This window comes from Pipistrellus kuhlii, unplaced genomic scaffold (assembly GCF_014108245.1).
Source record: "Pipistrellus kuhlii isolate mPipKuh1 unplaced genomic scaffold, mPipKuh1.p scaffold_m20_p_14, whole genome shotgun sequence".
In the NCBI taxonomy this organism is placed as follows: Eukaryota; Metazoa; Chordata; class Mammalia; order Chiroptera; family Vespertilionidae; genus Pipistrellus; species Pipistrellus kuhlii.
The window spans coordinates 36,098,570-36,115,753 of NW_023425449.1; the positions used below are offsets into that span (position 1 = coordinate 36,098,570).

Genomic DNA, 17,184 nt, shown 5'->3' on the forward strand with positions numbered 1-17,184 from the left:
AGACATGAAAACTGTATCATCTGCGGGAGGCAAATCCACTGTGCATTGCCAGAGATATTATACATTATTTCCTACCATGTGCACAGTGAGTTACTTCTATTCAAAAATTAAACTTCTAAACAGAACGGTATTTGAATAAAGCCTGTTACATTTCTAAAATAGCAACTATAAACTTTGTTTTTTAGAATAATATTTAAATCTTTTATGTATTAACTCATCTTAACTCATGACATTACAAAGTGAGATAACAACTGTTATTACTTGCCTTTTAGGAGGAAGGGTGCAGGCCTCATAGAAGTGGCATCATCAAGGTTGCATGACTAGGGACATGTCAGGAAACTAATTTTGACATCTTCATTTAAATATACACACTTTAAAACACTACGCTGTTTCTGCCTCCCTCAATAACACAAATTCCATTTTAAAAATATATTTCATTAATTTTTTACATAGAGCAAGGGAGAGGGATAGTTAGAAACACCGATGAGAGAGAAACATTGATCAGCTGCTTCCTGCACACCCCCCACTGGGGATGTGCCCGCAACCAAGGTACATGCCCTTGACCAGAATCAAACCTGGGACCCTTCAGTCTGCAGACCAATGCTCTAACCACTGAGCAAAACCAATCAGGGCACAGATTCCATTTTTACATCCTCTCATGGAGGATGTACTGACTAACTTAGTGGTCTTAGAGCAGCCTTGGCTTGAGGTTGAGGTTCGGGACCCTGCAATCTTACAGTGGGCGAAGTGCCTAAAGATGAATATTATACCTTTGCAAGTACACAGATAGAAAAAAACGCCTATGAATATATGTCACAATAACTCCTAAGTATGCCTGTGAGCAGAAACTATCAGCAGCAGCAGCAAGGAGGAAATACGATGTTGCCAGAGGAAAGTATCTTCTTTGTAGAAATATATCAGAAAAGTCCAAGCTGCAGGTAACAAGTCATTGTGGCCTAAACAATACATTGATTGTCTCTTATAACCAGAAAAATGGAGGGTAGGAGCTCATGATTGGTCAATGGCAGGAAGCCCCAGGCACCATCTGCCTTTCTGCTCAGCCACGATGCTAAGTCTCTGTCCTCAGGATTGTCTCTTTCTTTGCACAATAAAACCTGCATCTTTAAGTTTCACAAACTTACACATCAGCCCCTGAAGGGACACCTTCTCATTGTGCATCTCTCTTTATCACAAAGGAAAACCCTTGTTAACCCCCCTCCTCACCCTCAAGTTCATTTTCCCCTTCCTTTGACTGACCAGCATTCACCTTCTAAGGATGCTGGTTTCCCAGCCCGGGCAAGGGGGAACACCCCCAGCTAATTGAGAGTTATGGGTTTGAAAGAAAGGGGTTAAAGGCTGGCTGGGTTAGGCAACCCACCAGAGCCCGCCACAAGAAAGTAGACATGCTAAAAACAACCGGGGCTTTACAAGCAACAGCCTCAGCCACGAACCAAAGGGCCACTTTTACACGAGTTTTGTGTGGAGGTGTTTTCTCCGGTCTGCGTACATAGTTCTCAGCAACAAATACAAATGGGAACAGTATCATCTTTGAGACTATGGCGTTTGATTACGCTTTAAAATGGTATTTCCAGATTATGTGGATACATTAAATCAGGCATGTGAATGTTGACGTACCGGGAATGTTTAAGTCATTCCTTTACCTAAAAGTATGACCTGCAGTACCACATTGGAAGCCAACAGAAACAAGGAATGTAAACTTTTTTTCTTGCCTGGAGAAAGTGTTGGCACTGAAACCTAAAACCGAATCTTATTTTCTTTAATGTAAGTCTGTAGGTGTCTGATGTGTAATGTGTATACAATATGCACAGCGTTCATAACGGGAACATTCCAGAGTCAATGCATTTCATTTCTTTCTTTTTAAAAAAAAATATATTTTATTGATTTTTCACAGAGAGGAAGAGAGAGGGATAGAGAGTTAGAAACATCAACGAGAGAGAATCATCGATCAGCTGCCTCCTGCACACCCCCTACTGGCAATGTGCCCACAACCAAGGTACATGCCCTTGACCAGAATTGAACCCAGGACCTTCCAGTCCACAGGCCGATGCTCTATCCACTGAGCCAAACCAGTTTTGGCTCATTTCATTTCTTCTTCTTCTTCGTTGCCTTCTTCCTAAACTGGATTCTTTTTGAAAATGTTTCAAGTGATGTTATTACTTTTAACTGTCTTTGATGCTCGGTATGCTTTATGATACCTCATTAAAACTGCTGTGTAGAAACGTGTTCTTCGTCTGCTATAACACATGATGGTTCTTTGACCACAAACTTCAGGGCCGTCCATCACTTTTAGGGGGGGGAAAAAAGCCCGTTTTCTGAACCCTGTTATAACCCTCCTTTTAAATATATGCATGAGGGTTATAAAAAACTATTTGTAATAGTCTTTTTGTGCTTACGCTGCTATGAAATTGCAAAATTACACCTTCTATGAAAGTGTGTTGCCCTGCCGAGACCGGTTTGGCTCAGTGGATAGAGCGTCGGCCTGCGGACTGAAAGGTCCCAGGTTTGATTCTGGTCAAGGGCATGTACCTTGGTTGCAGGCATATCCCCAATAGGGGGTGTGCAAGAGGCAGCTGGTCGATGATTCTCTCTCATCGATGTTTCTAACTCTCTATTCCTCTCTCTTCTTCTCTGTAAAAAAATCAATAAAATATATTTAAAGAAAGAAAGAAAGAAAGTGTGTTGCCCAAACCCTTCACCTTTGTGACCTTCTGGTGGGTGATGCTGCCCTTTTCTTGACTGGATCTGAATTTTTCGGTTTGATGGAGTGTAGTTGGATGGTGGAGACAGGCAGCAGCTTGTGATGATTTTCGAAGTTACTATCAGAATGTTTTACTTTATTGGATCATAAGCTACATACTCCAGCATTTAGAGATAAAGGAAATTCAAATCATCACTCACTACAGGAGTGAAGCAAAGATAAATTGTTTCTTTTTTATTTAAATATAGATTTTATTGGTGTTTTTTTTGTTTTTGTTTTTGTTTTTTACAGAGAGGAAGGGAGAGGGATAGAGTTGGAAACATCAATGAGAGAATCATCGATCAGCTGCCTCTTGCACACCCCCCACCTAGGATGTGCCTGCAACCAAGGTACATGCCCTTGACCAGAATCAAACCTGGGACGCTCAGTCCACAGGCTGACGCCCTATCCACTGAGCCAAACTAGTTTTGGCAGTAAATTGTTTCTTAATTTAAAAATGTACCCATGGAAGCCACACCACACTCAGGAGGGTGAGACGTTGTGAATTTAGAATTAATAATCTTCCTACTCCAGATTGCAGTGTGAACAGCAAGGGAACTCGCTCATTTCACCATCAGTTCTCTAAGTTTGGGTTGTTTCTTTGTTTGTTTGTTTTTAAATATATTTTATTGATTTTTTTTACAGAGAGGAAGAGAGAAAGATAGTTAGAAACATCGATTAGAGAGAGTCATCAATCAGCTGCCTCTTGCACGTCCCCCACTGGGGATGTGCCCGCAACCAAGGTACATGCCCTTGTCTGGAATCAAACCCGGGACTTTTCAGTCCACAGGCCGACACTCTATCCACTGAGCCAAACCTCCCAGCTAAGTTTGGGTTTTGAATTCCTGTCCACACAGCTCTGATAAATTAGTTCACTGCACACTTTAGATCAACTCCATAAATGTCTACATCATAATCATCATCATCATCATCAGGAAAAAAAAATATGCTGTGGTCAACTTGAGAAGCGAATGCCACATCCTTGAAGAATGAAGTGGGCTCTCCATGGTCCCCCAATCCTGAGTCAGAGATCCACCTTCACCCCAGGAAACCCTTTCCCCATCTGGTCCCCATCAAGGCTTAAAGGGGCCAAAAAAGTAATTTCTGATTTCTGGAGAATGGCTCTTGGAAACAGAGGCGGCCCCTTAGGGAAAATACCTAAAAGGAAAGGCGCTTCTCTCCTCCCTTTCCCCTCCAGCAACTTCCCATCTCCCTGCGCAAAGACTGCTTACACCACCCCCCTCCCTCCGCCGGTCTCCCGGGCAGCTCCTTTTCTGCAAGGCTCCTTAGAAACCATTTCTGCACCTTCTCTGGGAGGGACCGGGAGGCGGGAGCGGCGAGGGGCGGGAGGAGTTTGGGCTCTCCCAGCATACACCTCCCCCAGGGTCCCCGCGGAGGCCGAGCGTCCTGGTTCGCGGGGCCCCTGGAGAGGCGGGCGGCTGCTCCGCGCGCCCACTGCTGGCGCCGGTCCTGGGCTGGGAGGGGAGAGAAGGGGGTGGGAGAGAAGGGGAGGGGAGGGGGTGGGCGAGGAGGGAGGGGAGGAGGTGGGCGAGGAGGGGAGGGGGTGGGCGAGGAGGGCGCTCACGTCACGTGCGCGCGCTGGGACCGCAATAAATGCCCGGGGCCCGGGCGAGCCGGGGAAGCTCCGGGCGCCCGGCTCCGCGCACAGCCGCCGCTCGGATCCGGAGTCCCTGGTCGCCGCCAGCCTTCTCCGATCGCCGGGGCCCGCCGCTGCCCCACACCCAGCTCCTGCAGAGGGCGCTCGGAGCGGCTCGGCTCGGACCCCTGCCGGCTCACCAGGCGGCACCCTGCGCTCCAACCCCCGGCTCCAACCTGAGCTGTGCGGGCTGCGCGGGGAGGTGCCCCTGGAGCGCCCAGGCCCAGGCTCGGTCCCGCTGCCGTCTGCGCCCCGGTGGCCCTGGACGCGCGGCGCCCGGTCCTGCCCGGAGGGGACTCCGAGCGCGGCGGCCCGAGGAGGAGCGTGGACCGCAGGCCGGCCGGCTCGCTGGGGCTCCGCTCGCAGGGGGAGCTTCACACTGGAGAGGTGAGGGTGTTTCCAAAACGCATCGCCCCGGCGCCACGCATCCTCCTCTTCTTCCTAATCCCTGCTTTTCAATACAACCAACTTGCAGAGCAGACCCGAGGGTGGGCGGGCAGCCGGGGAGCAGCTGCCATGCAGACTTCGGGGCGCTGGTGCTTGGGAGAGACTGAGAATTTCACCCTCCTCCCGGCGCGCGCTGGTCTCCAGGGTCGGAGAGCCGTGCGCCTGGGGCCCGTGGCTGGGGACGCTCTGATGCCGCCGGTGGACTGTGTCCATCGAATGGGGGCCGCAGGGTGGTAGGCACACTTCCAGGAAATAGTGATGGAGGTCTTCTTGGCCGGCGTCTGGGTCCCAGAAGGTTTCCTCCAGGGGCCCGAATCATGCATTCGCGTGCGTTCGCTGGGCCCTCTGATTGTCCTCGGGGAGCTAGGTGTGGATACCTTTTTGTGTTCCTTTTAAAACAGCCACCTCGCCGAAACCGGTTTGGCTCAGTGGATAGAGCCTCGGCCTGAGGACTGAAGGGTCCCGGGTTCGATTTCGGTCAAGGGCATGTACGTTGGTTGCGGGCACATCCCCGGTGCGGGTTGTGCAGGAGGCAGCTGGTCAATGTTTCTCTCATCAATGTTTGTAGCTCTCTATCCCTCTCCCTTCCTCTCTGTAAAAAGTCAATAAAATTTTCTGATTGTGAACTGTAGCTAGGTCTCTGGGATCAAAGTAAAGCCTCAGAACACAGAAACATGGTTTACATGATATAACACATTCTAGATAGGCAATGCCCTTTGCAGGCTGGCTGTGTAATGATAGCTATGTGGAGCCTTGTGATTCAGAAATTATTTTCTAGCTTTGACTCTTTTTGGCTACTTTTGCTATTTTTTTATTTTTTATTTTTTTGGAAAATGTATTGTCTGTTTCTGGGAAACAATACATTTCATTGTGTTAAGTTCTTTGGAGGAAAAAATGGGTGGGATTAGTTGTTTCAAAAGTGCATGTCCATTCGTTGGCATATAGAGAGAAATCAAACTGGTGCACACCCTTTGCAACAGTTTTACTTTTATTACTAGAGGATGAATACGTGCCTAGGTTTTCATGTTAATCACTCTGCATGTCATTATAGCCCAAAGGCGTGGAGGAGCCTGAATTGGAGATTTTCCCAGGGAAACCCTGAGATCATTCATTATGAAGTGCACCGCGTGGGAGTGGCTCAGAGTGACCACAGTGCTGCTATTCATGGCTAAAGCAATCCCAGCCATGGTCGTGCCTAACGCCACTTTGTTGGAAAAACTTTTGGAAAAGTACCTGGATGAGGATGGTGAGTGGTGGACGGCCAAGCAAAGAGGGAAAAGGGCCATCACAGACAATGACATGCAGAGTATCTTGGACCTCCATAACAAATTACGAAGTCAGGTGTACCCAACAGCATCTAACATGGAGTATATGGTAAGGACGTTTTTCTGATGGTATGTACAAAGAAATGTGTTGTTGTTTTTTTATTGTTATGCTTTCAACCCGCTTGGTTAAATGCCCTCGTGCTGCTATTTAATCTTTTACCATTTGTCCTGTATGACAAAAAACAAACAAAAAAAAACCCCACAAACGATTTTCTTCGAGAGTATCTTCTTATGCGTATTCTTTTTTTTTCTTTTTTAAATATTTTTATTGATTTTGTACAGAGATGAAGGGAGAGAGATAGAGTTAGAAACATCAATGAGATATAGATATCATCAGCTGCCTCTTGCACACCCCCTACCGGGGATGTGCCCACAACCAAGGTACATGCCCTTGACCGGAATCTAACCCGGGACCTTTCAGTCCCCAAGCCGACGCTCTATCCATTAAGCCACACCGGTCTTGGCTGTATTCTTCTATTAGTGTTCATTTCATTCTAAGAGCTTTTAGGATTTCAGAGTAGAATTAAATACCATGAGATGTCAATGCTTCTACTGAGCGCTCTAAATTCTTCTCTTACCAGGAACATTCCGATTCTGAAAATGTGAGCAGCTGGTGTATTTGCTTTTAAGTGACTTAGTAGGACAATTACTTTCTAATTTTTAACCAATGGAACATTCTTATGAGTGGTGGATCTGAAAAATCAGGGACCAATAATTTGAAGAAATGTTGTGGGTTGCTGATTATACAGTCTGGGGCAAAAGTAGGTTTGCAGTTGTCCATATGGAAAATAAAACCATAATTAATAAATAATAACACAAGAATAAACTCTGTGTTTTGCATACTTACAACTGTAAAACTACTTTTGCCCCAAAATATGTATATATGAATGTGTGTGTATATATGTTTAACTTTTTTTTTTCAAATGGGCCCTTATTTCTTACAAATATGTAATGACTTATTATAAAGGCTACATTTTTGTGGTGGATTTATGTTGAGTGCTGTTTTGTTCTTCTGGATTTATTTGTGAACTTTGAAGTGTCAAAATCAGCCTGGGCAAAGGATTAAATAAAAATATGTGACCTAACAAGTTGGGGAACCACATTATTTTTTTAAGAGTACTAGCATGTAAGTCATTAATAATACTACTTTATATCCTAAAGTTTTAGGGAAAAAATTCAAAAACCTCTTATACTCCTTGCATGAATTAGGAATGCACCATCAAAGACTGATAATAAATAACCGTTGGTGGTGGCAAATTTATTTAATGACTATTGAGATAACATTTCTCCTGGGATACATTGCAGGGTACAGTTAATTTCAATGCATTCTCCTTTTTCTTTTTTTCCTGCATTTGCATTCATTTGATGGGTAAGTCCCACTAAACATGGGACTTCAAAGTTTACATTACCCATTACAAAATATGGCATTATATTATTTTAGCTTTCACTGGGAGGTTATTTCACCCTAAAGAACTCAGCGGAGATTAAGAATTGGGCCCCAGCAACCAGGCTGTCTGTGTTTAAATTCTGGCCCTTATATATACCCTTTTGCTTTGAGGCTGTAGACAACTCTCCTTCCATTTCCTTATGTCTACCTAGCATGTGTACTCACTTCTGAAGGCTGTTGTGAGTGTTGAATGAGATAACTTACTTAAAATTAACTCAGGCCAAAACTGGTTTGGCTCAGTGGATTAAGCGTTGGCCTGTGGACTGAAAGGTCCCAGGTTCCATTCCGGTCAAGGGCATGTACCTTGGTTGCGGGCACATCCCCAGGAGGGGGTGTGCAAGAGGCAGCTGACTGATGATTCTCTCTCATCAATGTTTCTAACTCTCTATCCCTCTCTCTTCCTCTCTGTAAAAAATCAATAACACATAAAAAATAAATAAATAAAATTAACTCAGTATCAGGCATATTGCAAGGTCTCATGAGGTGTTAATAAAACATATACCGTTACCTAATTTTATGTATCCACATACTGTTTAAATAGAATATCTGAGGAAATTGTTATCTCTTTACAAAATTCTTTGCAGGAAATGACATCAGTAATGTCTCACCTTTCTAACTGTGTGTTTGTCCAAAGTAAACAAACTCCATGACTTCTTCATCTGTGAGCTTTCAAACAGAAAGAGCCAAGTATGGGGTCTTCCCAAGGCAGCCACCGTAGGCTTATTCCACGTGGAGGAGGGTTCCGTTGCTTCTTATTTAAAATAAAGAAGAAGTTGGGAGTTCAAACCCACAAAAACAATCTGAGAATATTTATGTGTGTTTCAAGTGAAATGGAAATAATGAAAGCAGTTCTGTGCTTCGTTCTGATGTCTGACTTCCAAAGAAAATAGCTGTCTATTGTATGGTGTCTGGTTTGGGCTGTTTATCCGACTTGCTTGTGAGTCTCACTGGTTTCATTCTGTCCTTGAAATGTAGATTCAGAAACCAGCCAGGGAGGGAACTGTGACTTGGCAGGGAGCTGGGCTGCTGGGAGTTCAGTGCCCAACTGTAATGCTGGCCCACATTTTCTGGAATACACATTTAAGGGGAGGATAAAAGAACAATATTACTTTATTTGAAATACTGTTCATGTATGTATTACGTAATAAGTCCAGATGTTTATCAACCTTGTGAAAACATAATTTATTCGAAGAAATTTTTTTATTGTTTAAAGTATTACAAATAGTAGTACATCTGTCTCCTTTTTTTCCCCATTGACCTTCCCCCACTTCCCTTCTCCTCCCCTCCCCCCCACACATGCCCTCGCTCCACCCCCCCCCCAGTGTCTTGTGTCCATTGGTTATGCTTATATGCATGCATACAAGTCCTTCAACTGATCTTCGAAGAGTTCTTTTAAGGGGAGTTTATTCTAAGGAAAAAAAAAATGAATGCCTGCTGAAGAGCTGTTACCTGTAAAATCTGCAATTCTCTGTGCTAAATGCCTCCACTTATACTCTATAGGTCACATGACATTAACAGTTGGAATAGCCAATTACCTTATTTACATGTGGTGCTTATTTGGGCTATTCTTTGTCCTTGAACCTGTGGCAGCCAAGCCACATTCACACCTACTAACATACATCCCTTCTCCTACTCTTACACTCATTTAATTATTGGGGTTAAAAATTGTCTCCGGGAAACCACATCTTCATTTGAAGAGCTTATAAGCTGATTGAGAAGAATAGACACAGTTGGAAAATTTCAAGTAAGCAGAGAGAACCACACTCTGTCTGTGTGTGGACGCTGCCAAGGGAGCAGACACTAATGGGATATTCCCCGCGGTGAGGGCTAATGAGGGGGGAAGATGTCCGGGACCACCACCCGCTGTGGCAAAGGGTGGAGGGCGTATCTCAGGTAGAGGTGGAGGATGAGAAATGAGAGGTAGGTAGGTGGCAGGCTGGTTGTCAGGAACGGAAGCAGTTAGACTGATGACAGACCGGTGGCAGAATCAGGAAGGGGAGAGTGAGTTATTGATTATGGAAACCAGTGATCCTAAGGAGAGAGATTACCCACATTTAGTTTAAGGGAAAATGAGAAACTAGAGCTTTCAGGTTATCAAATGAAGCTGTTGTTGAAGAGGCAATGGACTGTCGAGGGAAAGCAAACTGTCTTTGGACCTAGATAGCAGCGACAGGTCTGCTTCCTGGTATGTGTACTCCGACAATCAGCAGCCATCCTGGGCTTTGCTTTCCTCGCTGGTGACATTGCTGTAAGGATATAAACTGCACAGGCTGGAGTGAGGGAACACATTTGAACTATTGAGCATATTCTCTTTCTTCAAACCTTTCCATGGGTTGTAAGACCCCAGCTCTTTGTTCTTTTACTTTGCTGTGGTGTTTTTTTTTATTTTATGTATTTTATTTTATTTTTATTTTTATCACATTTCTTGTTTCCGCTCATCTCTTAACCCTTTGCTCCCCAAGTCTCCTCGCTAGGCCTTCTCCCTACCTTTGGGACCTTATCTACTCCTTCAATTATAAATATCATCCAAATATTGATGGCTCCATAGTCTAGATCTTCATCCAGCCATCTTCTGTGAGATGCATTTTCATATTTTCTATTGCCTGGGTCATTGCTGTGTAATATTACACAACAGTTTCTTCAAGCTAAGGTGTCCAAAAAGAAAATGCTCATCTCTTAACCTTTACTCCCCCCCTTCCTGTCCTCCCACTCCGCTCCCTGGATTCTCTCTCACTGACACCTGCCCAGTCCTCTCTAAGCAAACAATAACAGCAGCACCCAGAAAATCGGGCGCATCCTCAACTCTTGCCTGCTCTCCACCCACTTCCACTCCACATACACGCACAAGCATCAATGCACAATTCCAGCCAATTCTGTAGATTCTGTCTCAGAAATCTCTTCTGTTGCATCCTAACCTTTACTCACCCCAAGATTAGCAACCATGGCTCCCAGCCAGCAGACTATACCAGTCCATTCCTACTTTCTTTCTACTTTACTCCCCCTTCCTCCCTGTTACTAAATCTCTGTTTTCTCAAACGAATCTGGGGTGGTTACTCAGCTGCACAAAACTTGTGTTAGCTCTCTGCTGCTCACAGTTCAAGTCCAGGCTGATGAGCTTAGATAAGGAGGCGTGGTCAATCCAATATGCCCCTGTCCCTCAACTCCCTTGCGTATATTAGAATCTGTGTTCACATTGAACTACTCACTGTTCTTAAAGGGGGCGGTGCTCTGTGCCTCCTTGCTCAGTTTCCTGTGTGCCCAGAATGCCTGTGCTCCCTGTCTGCTCCCCAACTCTTCCTCAAGACCAAGTACAAGCATCTTTCTATAAGACGTTCTCTGGTGCACCCATTCCCTAGCCCCATGGTTGGCAAACTGCAGCTTGAGAGCCACATGCGGCTCTTTGGCCCTTTGAGTGTGGCTCTTCCACAAAATACCATGGCCTGGGCGAGTCTATTTTGAAGAAGTGGCATTAGAAGTTTAAGTTTAAAAAAATTGGCTTTCAAAAGAAATGTCTATCGTTGTACTGTTGATATTTGGCTCTGTTGACTAATGAGTTTGCTGACAACTGCCCGAGCCCACTCCTTCTGTGCTCCTAAAAGACGTTATTCAAGCCTACTTAGTATTAACATGTTGTTGCAATTAAATATTTACATGTCCATTTTCTTTTCCAAGACTTTGAGTTCCTAGAAAGGTAAGGATTGTGCCTTATTTCTCTTTACAAACCCGGGTCTGAAGCATAGAAGAAGTATTCCATAAATATTGGTTGATTCAATATTGTTGAATGCTCAATAAATAAGCGTTGAATGAAGGAGTGGATGGAACAGTGGGATTATATAGGAGATACATATGGAGGATAGGTAAGAGAGATTGAAATAAGAAAAGGTGTGTAAGGTAGGCAGTCACCAACACTAGAGATACTGACCTGCCTGGAATTTGGAAACACGAGAGATGAAGCTGAGTAAATGCTTCAAATAATGCAGGGTTTTTTCCTATTACTTTCAAAAACATTCACGCTGTACTGTAAACAGACCAGTAATCCAGAGCCACTGGGATTATAGAAAAAATTTCCCAAAGTTCTGGGATTTAAATAATATAATGAATTAATGGGTACCTCTTGCTACAAATTTTTAACATAGATGGCTAAATTTTTAACATAGCTGACTAAAATCAACTAAATTGATTTACAAAATGTACCAGTCTAGAATGTGCTTCAGCAACTGGGACACTTTACCTAAAAAAAGACACAGGGACCAGTTATATGCGCCATTTTTCACTGTTAGAACTATCTCCAGGTATTTTAGAGAACATTGGTAGGTGTGTGGGAGGGTGGATGGCTGTGCCTGCTTGCTCTTCCTGACCCATGGTTGAGACTTGGAACACACATTTCCAAAGACAGAACACAATGCAGCCGGGCACCCCTCCTGTGCCAGGCAGCGGGGGAGGCTCTGAGCCAACCAGCCAGTGGCCCCTGGGGCATGTCAGTGGCTTGGTGCCTGCTTGCCACCGACATTCTCCCTAAGGCCATGCTTAAATGTGGAATTCAAGTTTCTTCTGGACTTCAGTCCAGCAGATAATTCCAGAAACTGAACCTGGGACATCCTTGTTTGCTGAACAGGGTGATGCTAGTCTGAGTTTTATCCTATTTCTGACTGTCCATAGCCTGAACTTCAGCCTGAAAAAGTGTTCTTAGCTTGTGAGTTTCTCTGTTCTTGTGGAATTCCTGTCCACTTACCGCATTTGCCTCTAGAGACCAATATTCAGAATAAATGCAGACAAAGAAATGATGGCCTCAGGACTCATGTAGGTAAATAAAGCTCAGTGTTTACACATTTCTTATCTTGCTAAAAATGACAGGAATTCACTGCAATTAAGGTTTTATTGCCACGATTTCTAAAAAGACCATTTTCTCCCTGTACACTGGCACATGCTTGGTAATTTTATTTTATTTATTTTTTAAAATATTTTATTGATTTTTTTACAGAGAAGAAGAGAGAGGGACAGAGAGTTAGAAACATCGATGAGAGAGAATCATCGATCAGCTGCCTCTTGCACACCCCCCATTGGGGATGTGCCTGCAACCAAGGCACATGCCCTTGACACAAATCGAACCTGGGACCTTTCAGTCCCCAGGCTGACCCTCTATCCACTGAGCCAAACCGGTCTCAGCTTGCCTGGTAATTTTAAAAAATTCAATCATTTCAAAAATATCTGCACCTATTCTTATATGATACTAGAGGCCTAGTGCACAAAATTCATGCACCGGGGGGGGGATGGGGGTGTCCCTCAGCCTGGCCTGTGCCTCTCGCAATCAGGAACCCTGTGCGGAATATCCCACTGATGGCTTAGACCCTAGCACTGCTGTGGAGACGGGAGAGGTTCCCGTCACCACCTCTGTGCTCACCAGCCATGAGCCAGGCTTCTGGCTGAGCGGCACTCCCCCTGTGGTCAGTGCGTGTCATAGCAACCAGTCCTGTAGTTTGATCGATTTGCATACAGTGGTGCCTCGCATAAAGAACGCCTCGCACAGCGAACGCTGCACACAACGAACTTCATTTCATGATTCATACAACGAACTTTGTTTCACACGACCGCTTTGCCCGAGCTTCCACGACTGCTTCGCCCGAGCTTCCACGATCACTGCCGATGTATTGTATCCTTCCGCGCAGGCACTGCAGGCAGTCGTTAGTCACTGCGCTTAACTTAAGCACGTATCGCGGCAATCGTTCTTCATTACGAATTAAATCACGCACGTATCACGGCAGTCGTCCTTTTAAGTTAAACTCAATATTTTTTTTATATCATGATGTATCTAAATAAAAATAATAACAAAAAATTTATCTTTTTTTATGTCATCTTAGCATATTTTATGCTACAGAACGAATTATTTTTTTTAACATGTATTGTTATGGGAAAACGCGTTTCACATAACGAACTTTTCGCATAACAAACTTGCTCCTGGAACGAATTAAGTTCGTTGTGTGAGGCACCACTGTATTAGCCTTTTATTATATAGGACTTGAGGCCTGATGCATGAAGATTCATGCAAGAATGGACCTTCCTTCCCCTGGCTGCTGGCACCATCTTCGCTTTGGCCAGAGCCACCTTTCTGCCTTCCCATGCTGCCCAGAGGCCCAGAGTGTCTGGGGTAGTGCAGAACACCTCTGTCCACACCATGGCAATGACGCAACTATTCCGTCCTGCCCCCAGCCGTTCGGCGCTTGCATTTGCAAATTAACCTGCCATCTTTGTTGGGTTAATTTGCATACTCCTGTTTGGCTGGTGGGCATCACAATGGTATGGTCAATTTGCATCTTACTCTTTTATTAGCGTAGATAATTTACATGTCTTGAAAGGTACATGAAATGCCTTTCTGGTTTCAAAGAATATTATCATTATTTAAAGTTATTAAGGCTTAAAAATTTCTGTTTGCAGTAGGTTATCTAATTTTCCTAAGGTAATTTTATTTTAATAATATCAATACACCTAACAGAAAGACCGGCTATTGCAATAACCCATCTAATGATATTATTTAGATACAGTAAAGTTATGTGTTAAGTATCTTGGTCTACAGAATTGAAAGTTCACAAAACCTTAATTTGAATAGATAGTTGTCTTAAAAATTTTTTAAGACACTAACACTTTCAAATTAACATATTTTTCTTTTTGAATGTTGTACTGTAGATGGCAATACCTGTGGGAAGAAAGTGAGATTCTATTGAAATTACTATTTACTTATCCTGGAGTTCTGGGAGATTAAAGATTCCTCCTTAAATGTAAGCAGCAAATCTAGGGTCTTAGCAATCAAGGCAGGAGGGAAGTGGTTTAACAGAAGAGTCCAACACCCAGAGCCAGAAAAATGCCACAAAATGTTGAAATTGTTACTGCTCCTTATTCCTTCCAGGTATTAGGAATTTGCCATATGCCAGGCACTGTCTAGAGCCCAGTAACACACAGCAAAATGCTCTTCCTGCCTGGAATAGGAGTGAAAGACCTTGAATCTGCACACTCAGCAAGGGGCCCATGGCTGGCAGAGTGGGAGGGTTTGAGAGATGTAGAAAACCAGGCCAGAGGTCTAAGTGAAAAGGACAGAAACAGAGTAAAGGCTTACTTTCAGTCTGGGTGATGAGAAGACATTTAAGCTATTTGAACAGACAGATATATAATCTCACTCAGAATCACTCAGGTTTTGTTGAGAATTGACATCTGGTGGTGGGAGGTGGGGCAAAGGTGCGAACAGGAGACTTGCTATTGCAGTAATCCATCTAACAGCTGATGGTGGCTAGGGATGGGGTGGCTAGAAGTGGGTGGTGGTGAGAAGTGTCCAGAGTGTGAACACACCCTAAAACCCCTTTGTAATCACATCAGTCTCAGAAAATTCAAGGAGATCTTGAGAGGACTCAAGAATGAAATTGACTTGATCAGGTGCAGGTCTAAATCCACCCAAACCCTAGCTGCAGTTTTTAAAAACCAGCGGGAGTTTCCATTCTGATTTGTTGGGAATCAAACAAATCAAACAAATCTTGATCTTTCAGCTTATAGTAACTTCGAGAATAGAGAGATTCCAGGAATCACCTGGTTACTCGATACCCATTTTGCCAGCCAATTTTAAGAGAGGAAAGGAGTTGGAACCCACCTCTGCCTCACGTGCCCACTGTTGAAGAAAACTGAGTGAAAGTGCTATGGGTATCAAACTAGCTTTGAGCTTCCTAGCAGCTTGGGGAGACAGGAAGACATTGGGCTTACGCAGCTCCCAGTGACTATTTGGAAGCATAACGATTTATCATTCTTGAGGCAAGAATTATTAGTGAAGATCTAGTTTAGGTTTCTCAATATAGGCACAATGAGCAACTTAATATACCGTTTCACTAAAAGTCTGTAAACATATACACGTTCATGTTTGTTTGTTTTAATATTAGCCTTTGGTTTAAATTGCGGTTATAGTGTTAAATTGTAGGTTTCAGTTTCTATGTGTCCATAAACTGCTTCTTTTTTTTTTTTTAATATATTTTATTGATTTTACACAGAGAGGAATTGAGAGGGACAGAGAGTTAGAAACGTCGATGAGAGAGAAACATCGACCAGCTGCCTCTTGCACACCCCCCACTGGGGATGTGCCCGCAACCAAGGTACATGCCCCTGCCCGAAATCGAACCCGGGACCCTTCAGTCTGCAGGCCGACGCCCTATCCACTGAGCCAAACCAATCCCGGCCATAAACTGCTTCTTGTATTAACTTCTCCAAGAAGTTTTTCATTTGCTAATCCATCTCTTTTTATTTTTGAAAATTAGAAAAACATCCCTGAGTATATTAAATAAAAGCAATTAATATTTTATTTACTTTCAACACCCAGCTTATTATTATTTTGATATTCAGATATAAATTAATGCATAAGTAGATACTATAGTCATTTAGTATGAGAGTTTATCTTTCCTTTCATATATTTTTCTGGGTTTGACTTTCAGTTCAGTCTTGAATCTCTTTAAAATTAAGAGGCTATTAATAAACTAAAATACAGGTGTTCCTTTTTATAAATTGAGTCCATGTGTAAAGAACTGATAGATGGTACTTTCTCAATTGCTAAAGAATTTCTTTAAATGCTGCATCTCCTCAAGCATCCAAAACTACTTTTATCTTAAATGACAAGAAACGAAATGAAGACATCATAGCTCTGAAGTCAACACAAAGATATGGCATTTCCAGAAATAACCCAAGTTCAGCTATTGAAGGGTTTCTGTATTAAGACCCAACGCCTTGGATACAGATCTGTCTAGTAATCTGTAAAGTATGTGATTAAGAAGGCTCAGAATGGGGTGAGATAAATGGGATATTGTCATTGTAATGACTTCCAAGAGGAGAGAGAATGCGAGTAGGACTTTGGTGAAAGGATAAAGTTTAAGTCACTGATGAGGCAAGGAGGGAAAAGAAAGAACTGTTCCTTCAGAGCAGTGGTCTGCGAACTGCTGCTCGCGAGCCACATGCGGTTTGCCGCTCTGTTGACTAACTGCTTTAGGGGAAAATCTTTGATGGACTCAATGCCAAGACATATGAATGAGCAGGAGCTAGAACTTCCTCAAGGCGCAGTTATGCAGTGTTGGGTCCTAATACCTGGTCTTACTAACAGTGTGGCTTGGATTTATCTCCTGGTCTACCACATCAGAATCTCATTTTAAAAAGACCTCCCAGTGTTTTATAAGCTCTTTAAAGGTCCAGAGAGGCAGCTGTGGTGCAGTCCAAGTTGGAGTAGGTGGGGCATACGTGCCTAGGTAAGTTATGGCCAGGCTCCCGAGGGCCTTGGCAGTGAGTGAGATGGGAAGAATGAGCAGATGTTCCATAGAAATGTAAGGATTGTGTGAAATGAATGGCTCTGCTGCCTCACATGGACAACCTACCCTACATCATGCATGCAGTCTGTCTGTTTAATCTTATATAATAAAAGGCTGATATGCAAATTGCCCCCTTGGGAGTTTGGCCGCCCACTATGACGTGTGCTGACCACCAGGGGGCGGGACAGAACAAAGGGAGGCCCCAACAGGCAACCGGAAGGCCCCCA

The 17,184-nt window shown here is 43.8% G+C and overlaps 1 protein-coding gene across 1 annotated transcript in view; it reads left to right on the forward strand.

Moving 5' to 3' along the window:
- The first annotated feature begins 4,344 nt into the window (after positions 1–4,344).
- CRISPLD1 (cysteine rich secretory protein LCCL domain containing 1) overlaps positions 4,345–17,184 on the forward strand; it is a 43,136-nt gene continuing 30,296 nt past the window's right edge. The window contains exons 1-2 of the mRNA XM_036437168.2: positions 4,345–4,802; positions 5,914–6,236. Of these exons, the coding sequence (XP_036293061.1) occupies positions 5,976–6,236 (261 nt within the window). The 5' untranslated portion in view covers positions 4,345–4,802; positions 5,914–5,975. The remainder of the gene's footprint in view (positions 4,803–5,913; positions 6,237–17,184) is intronic.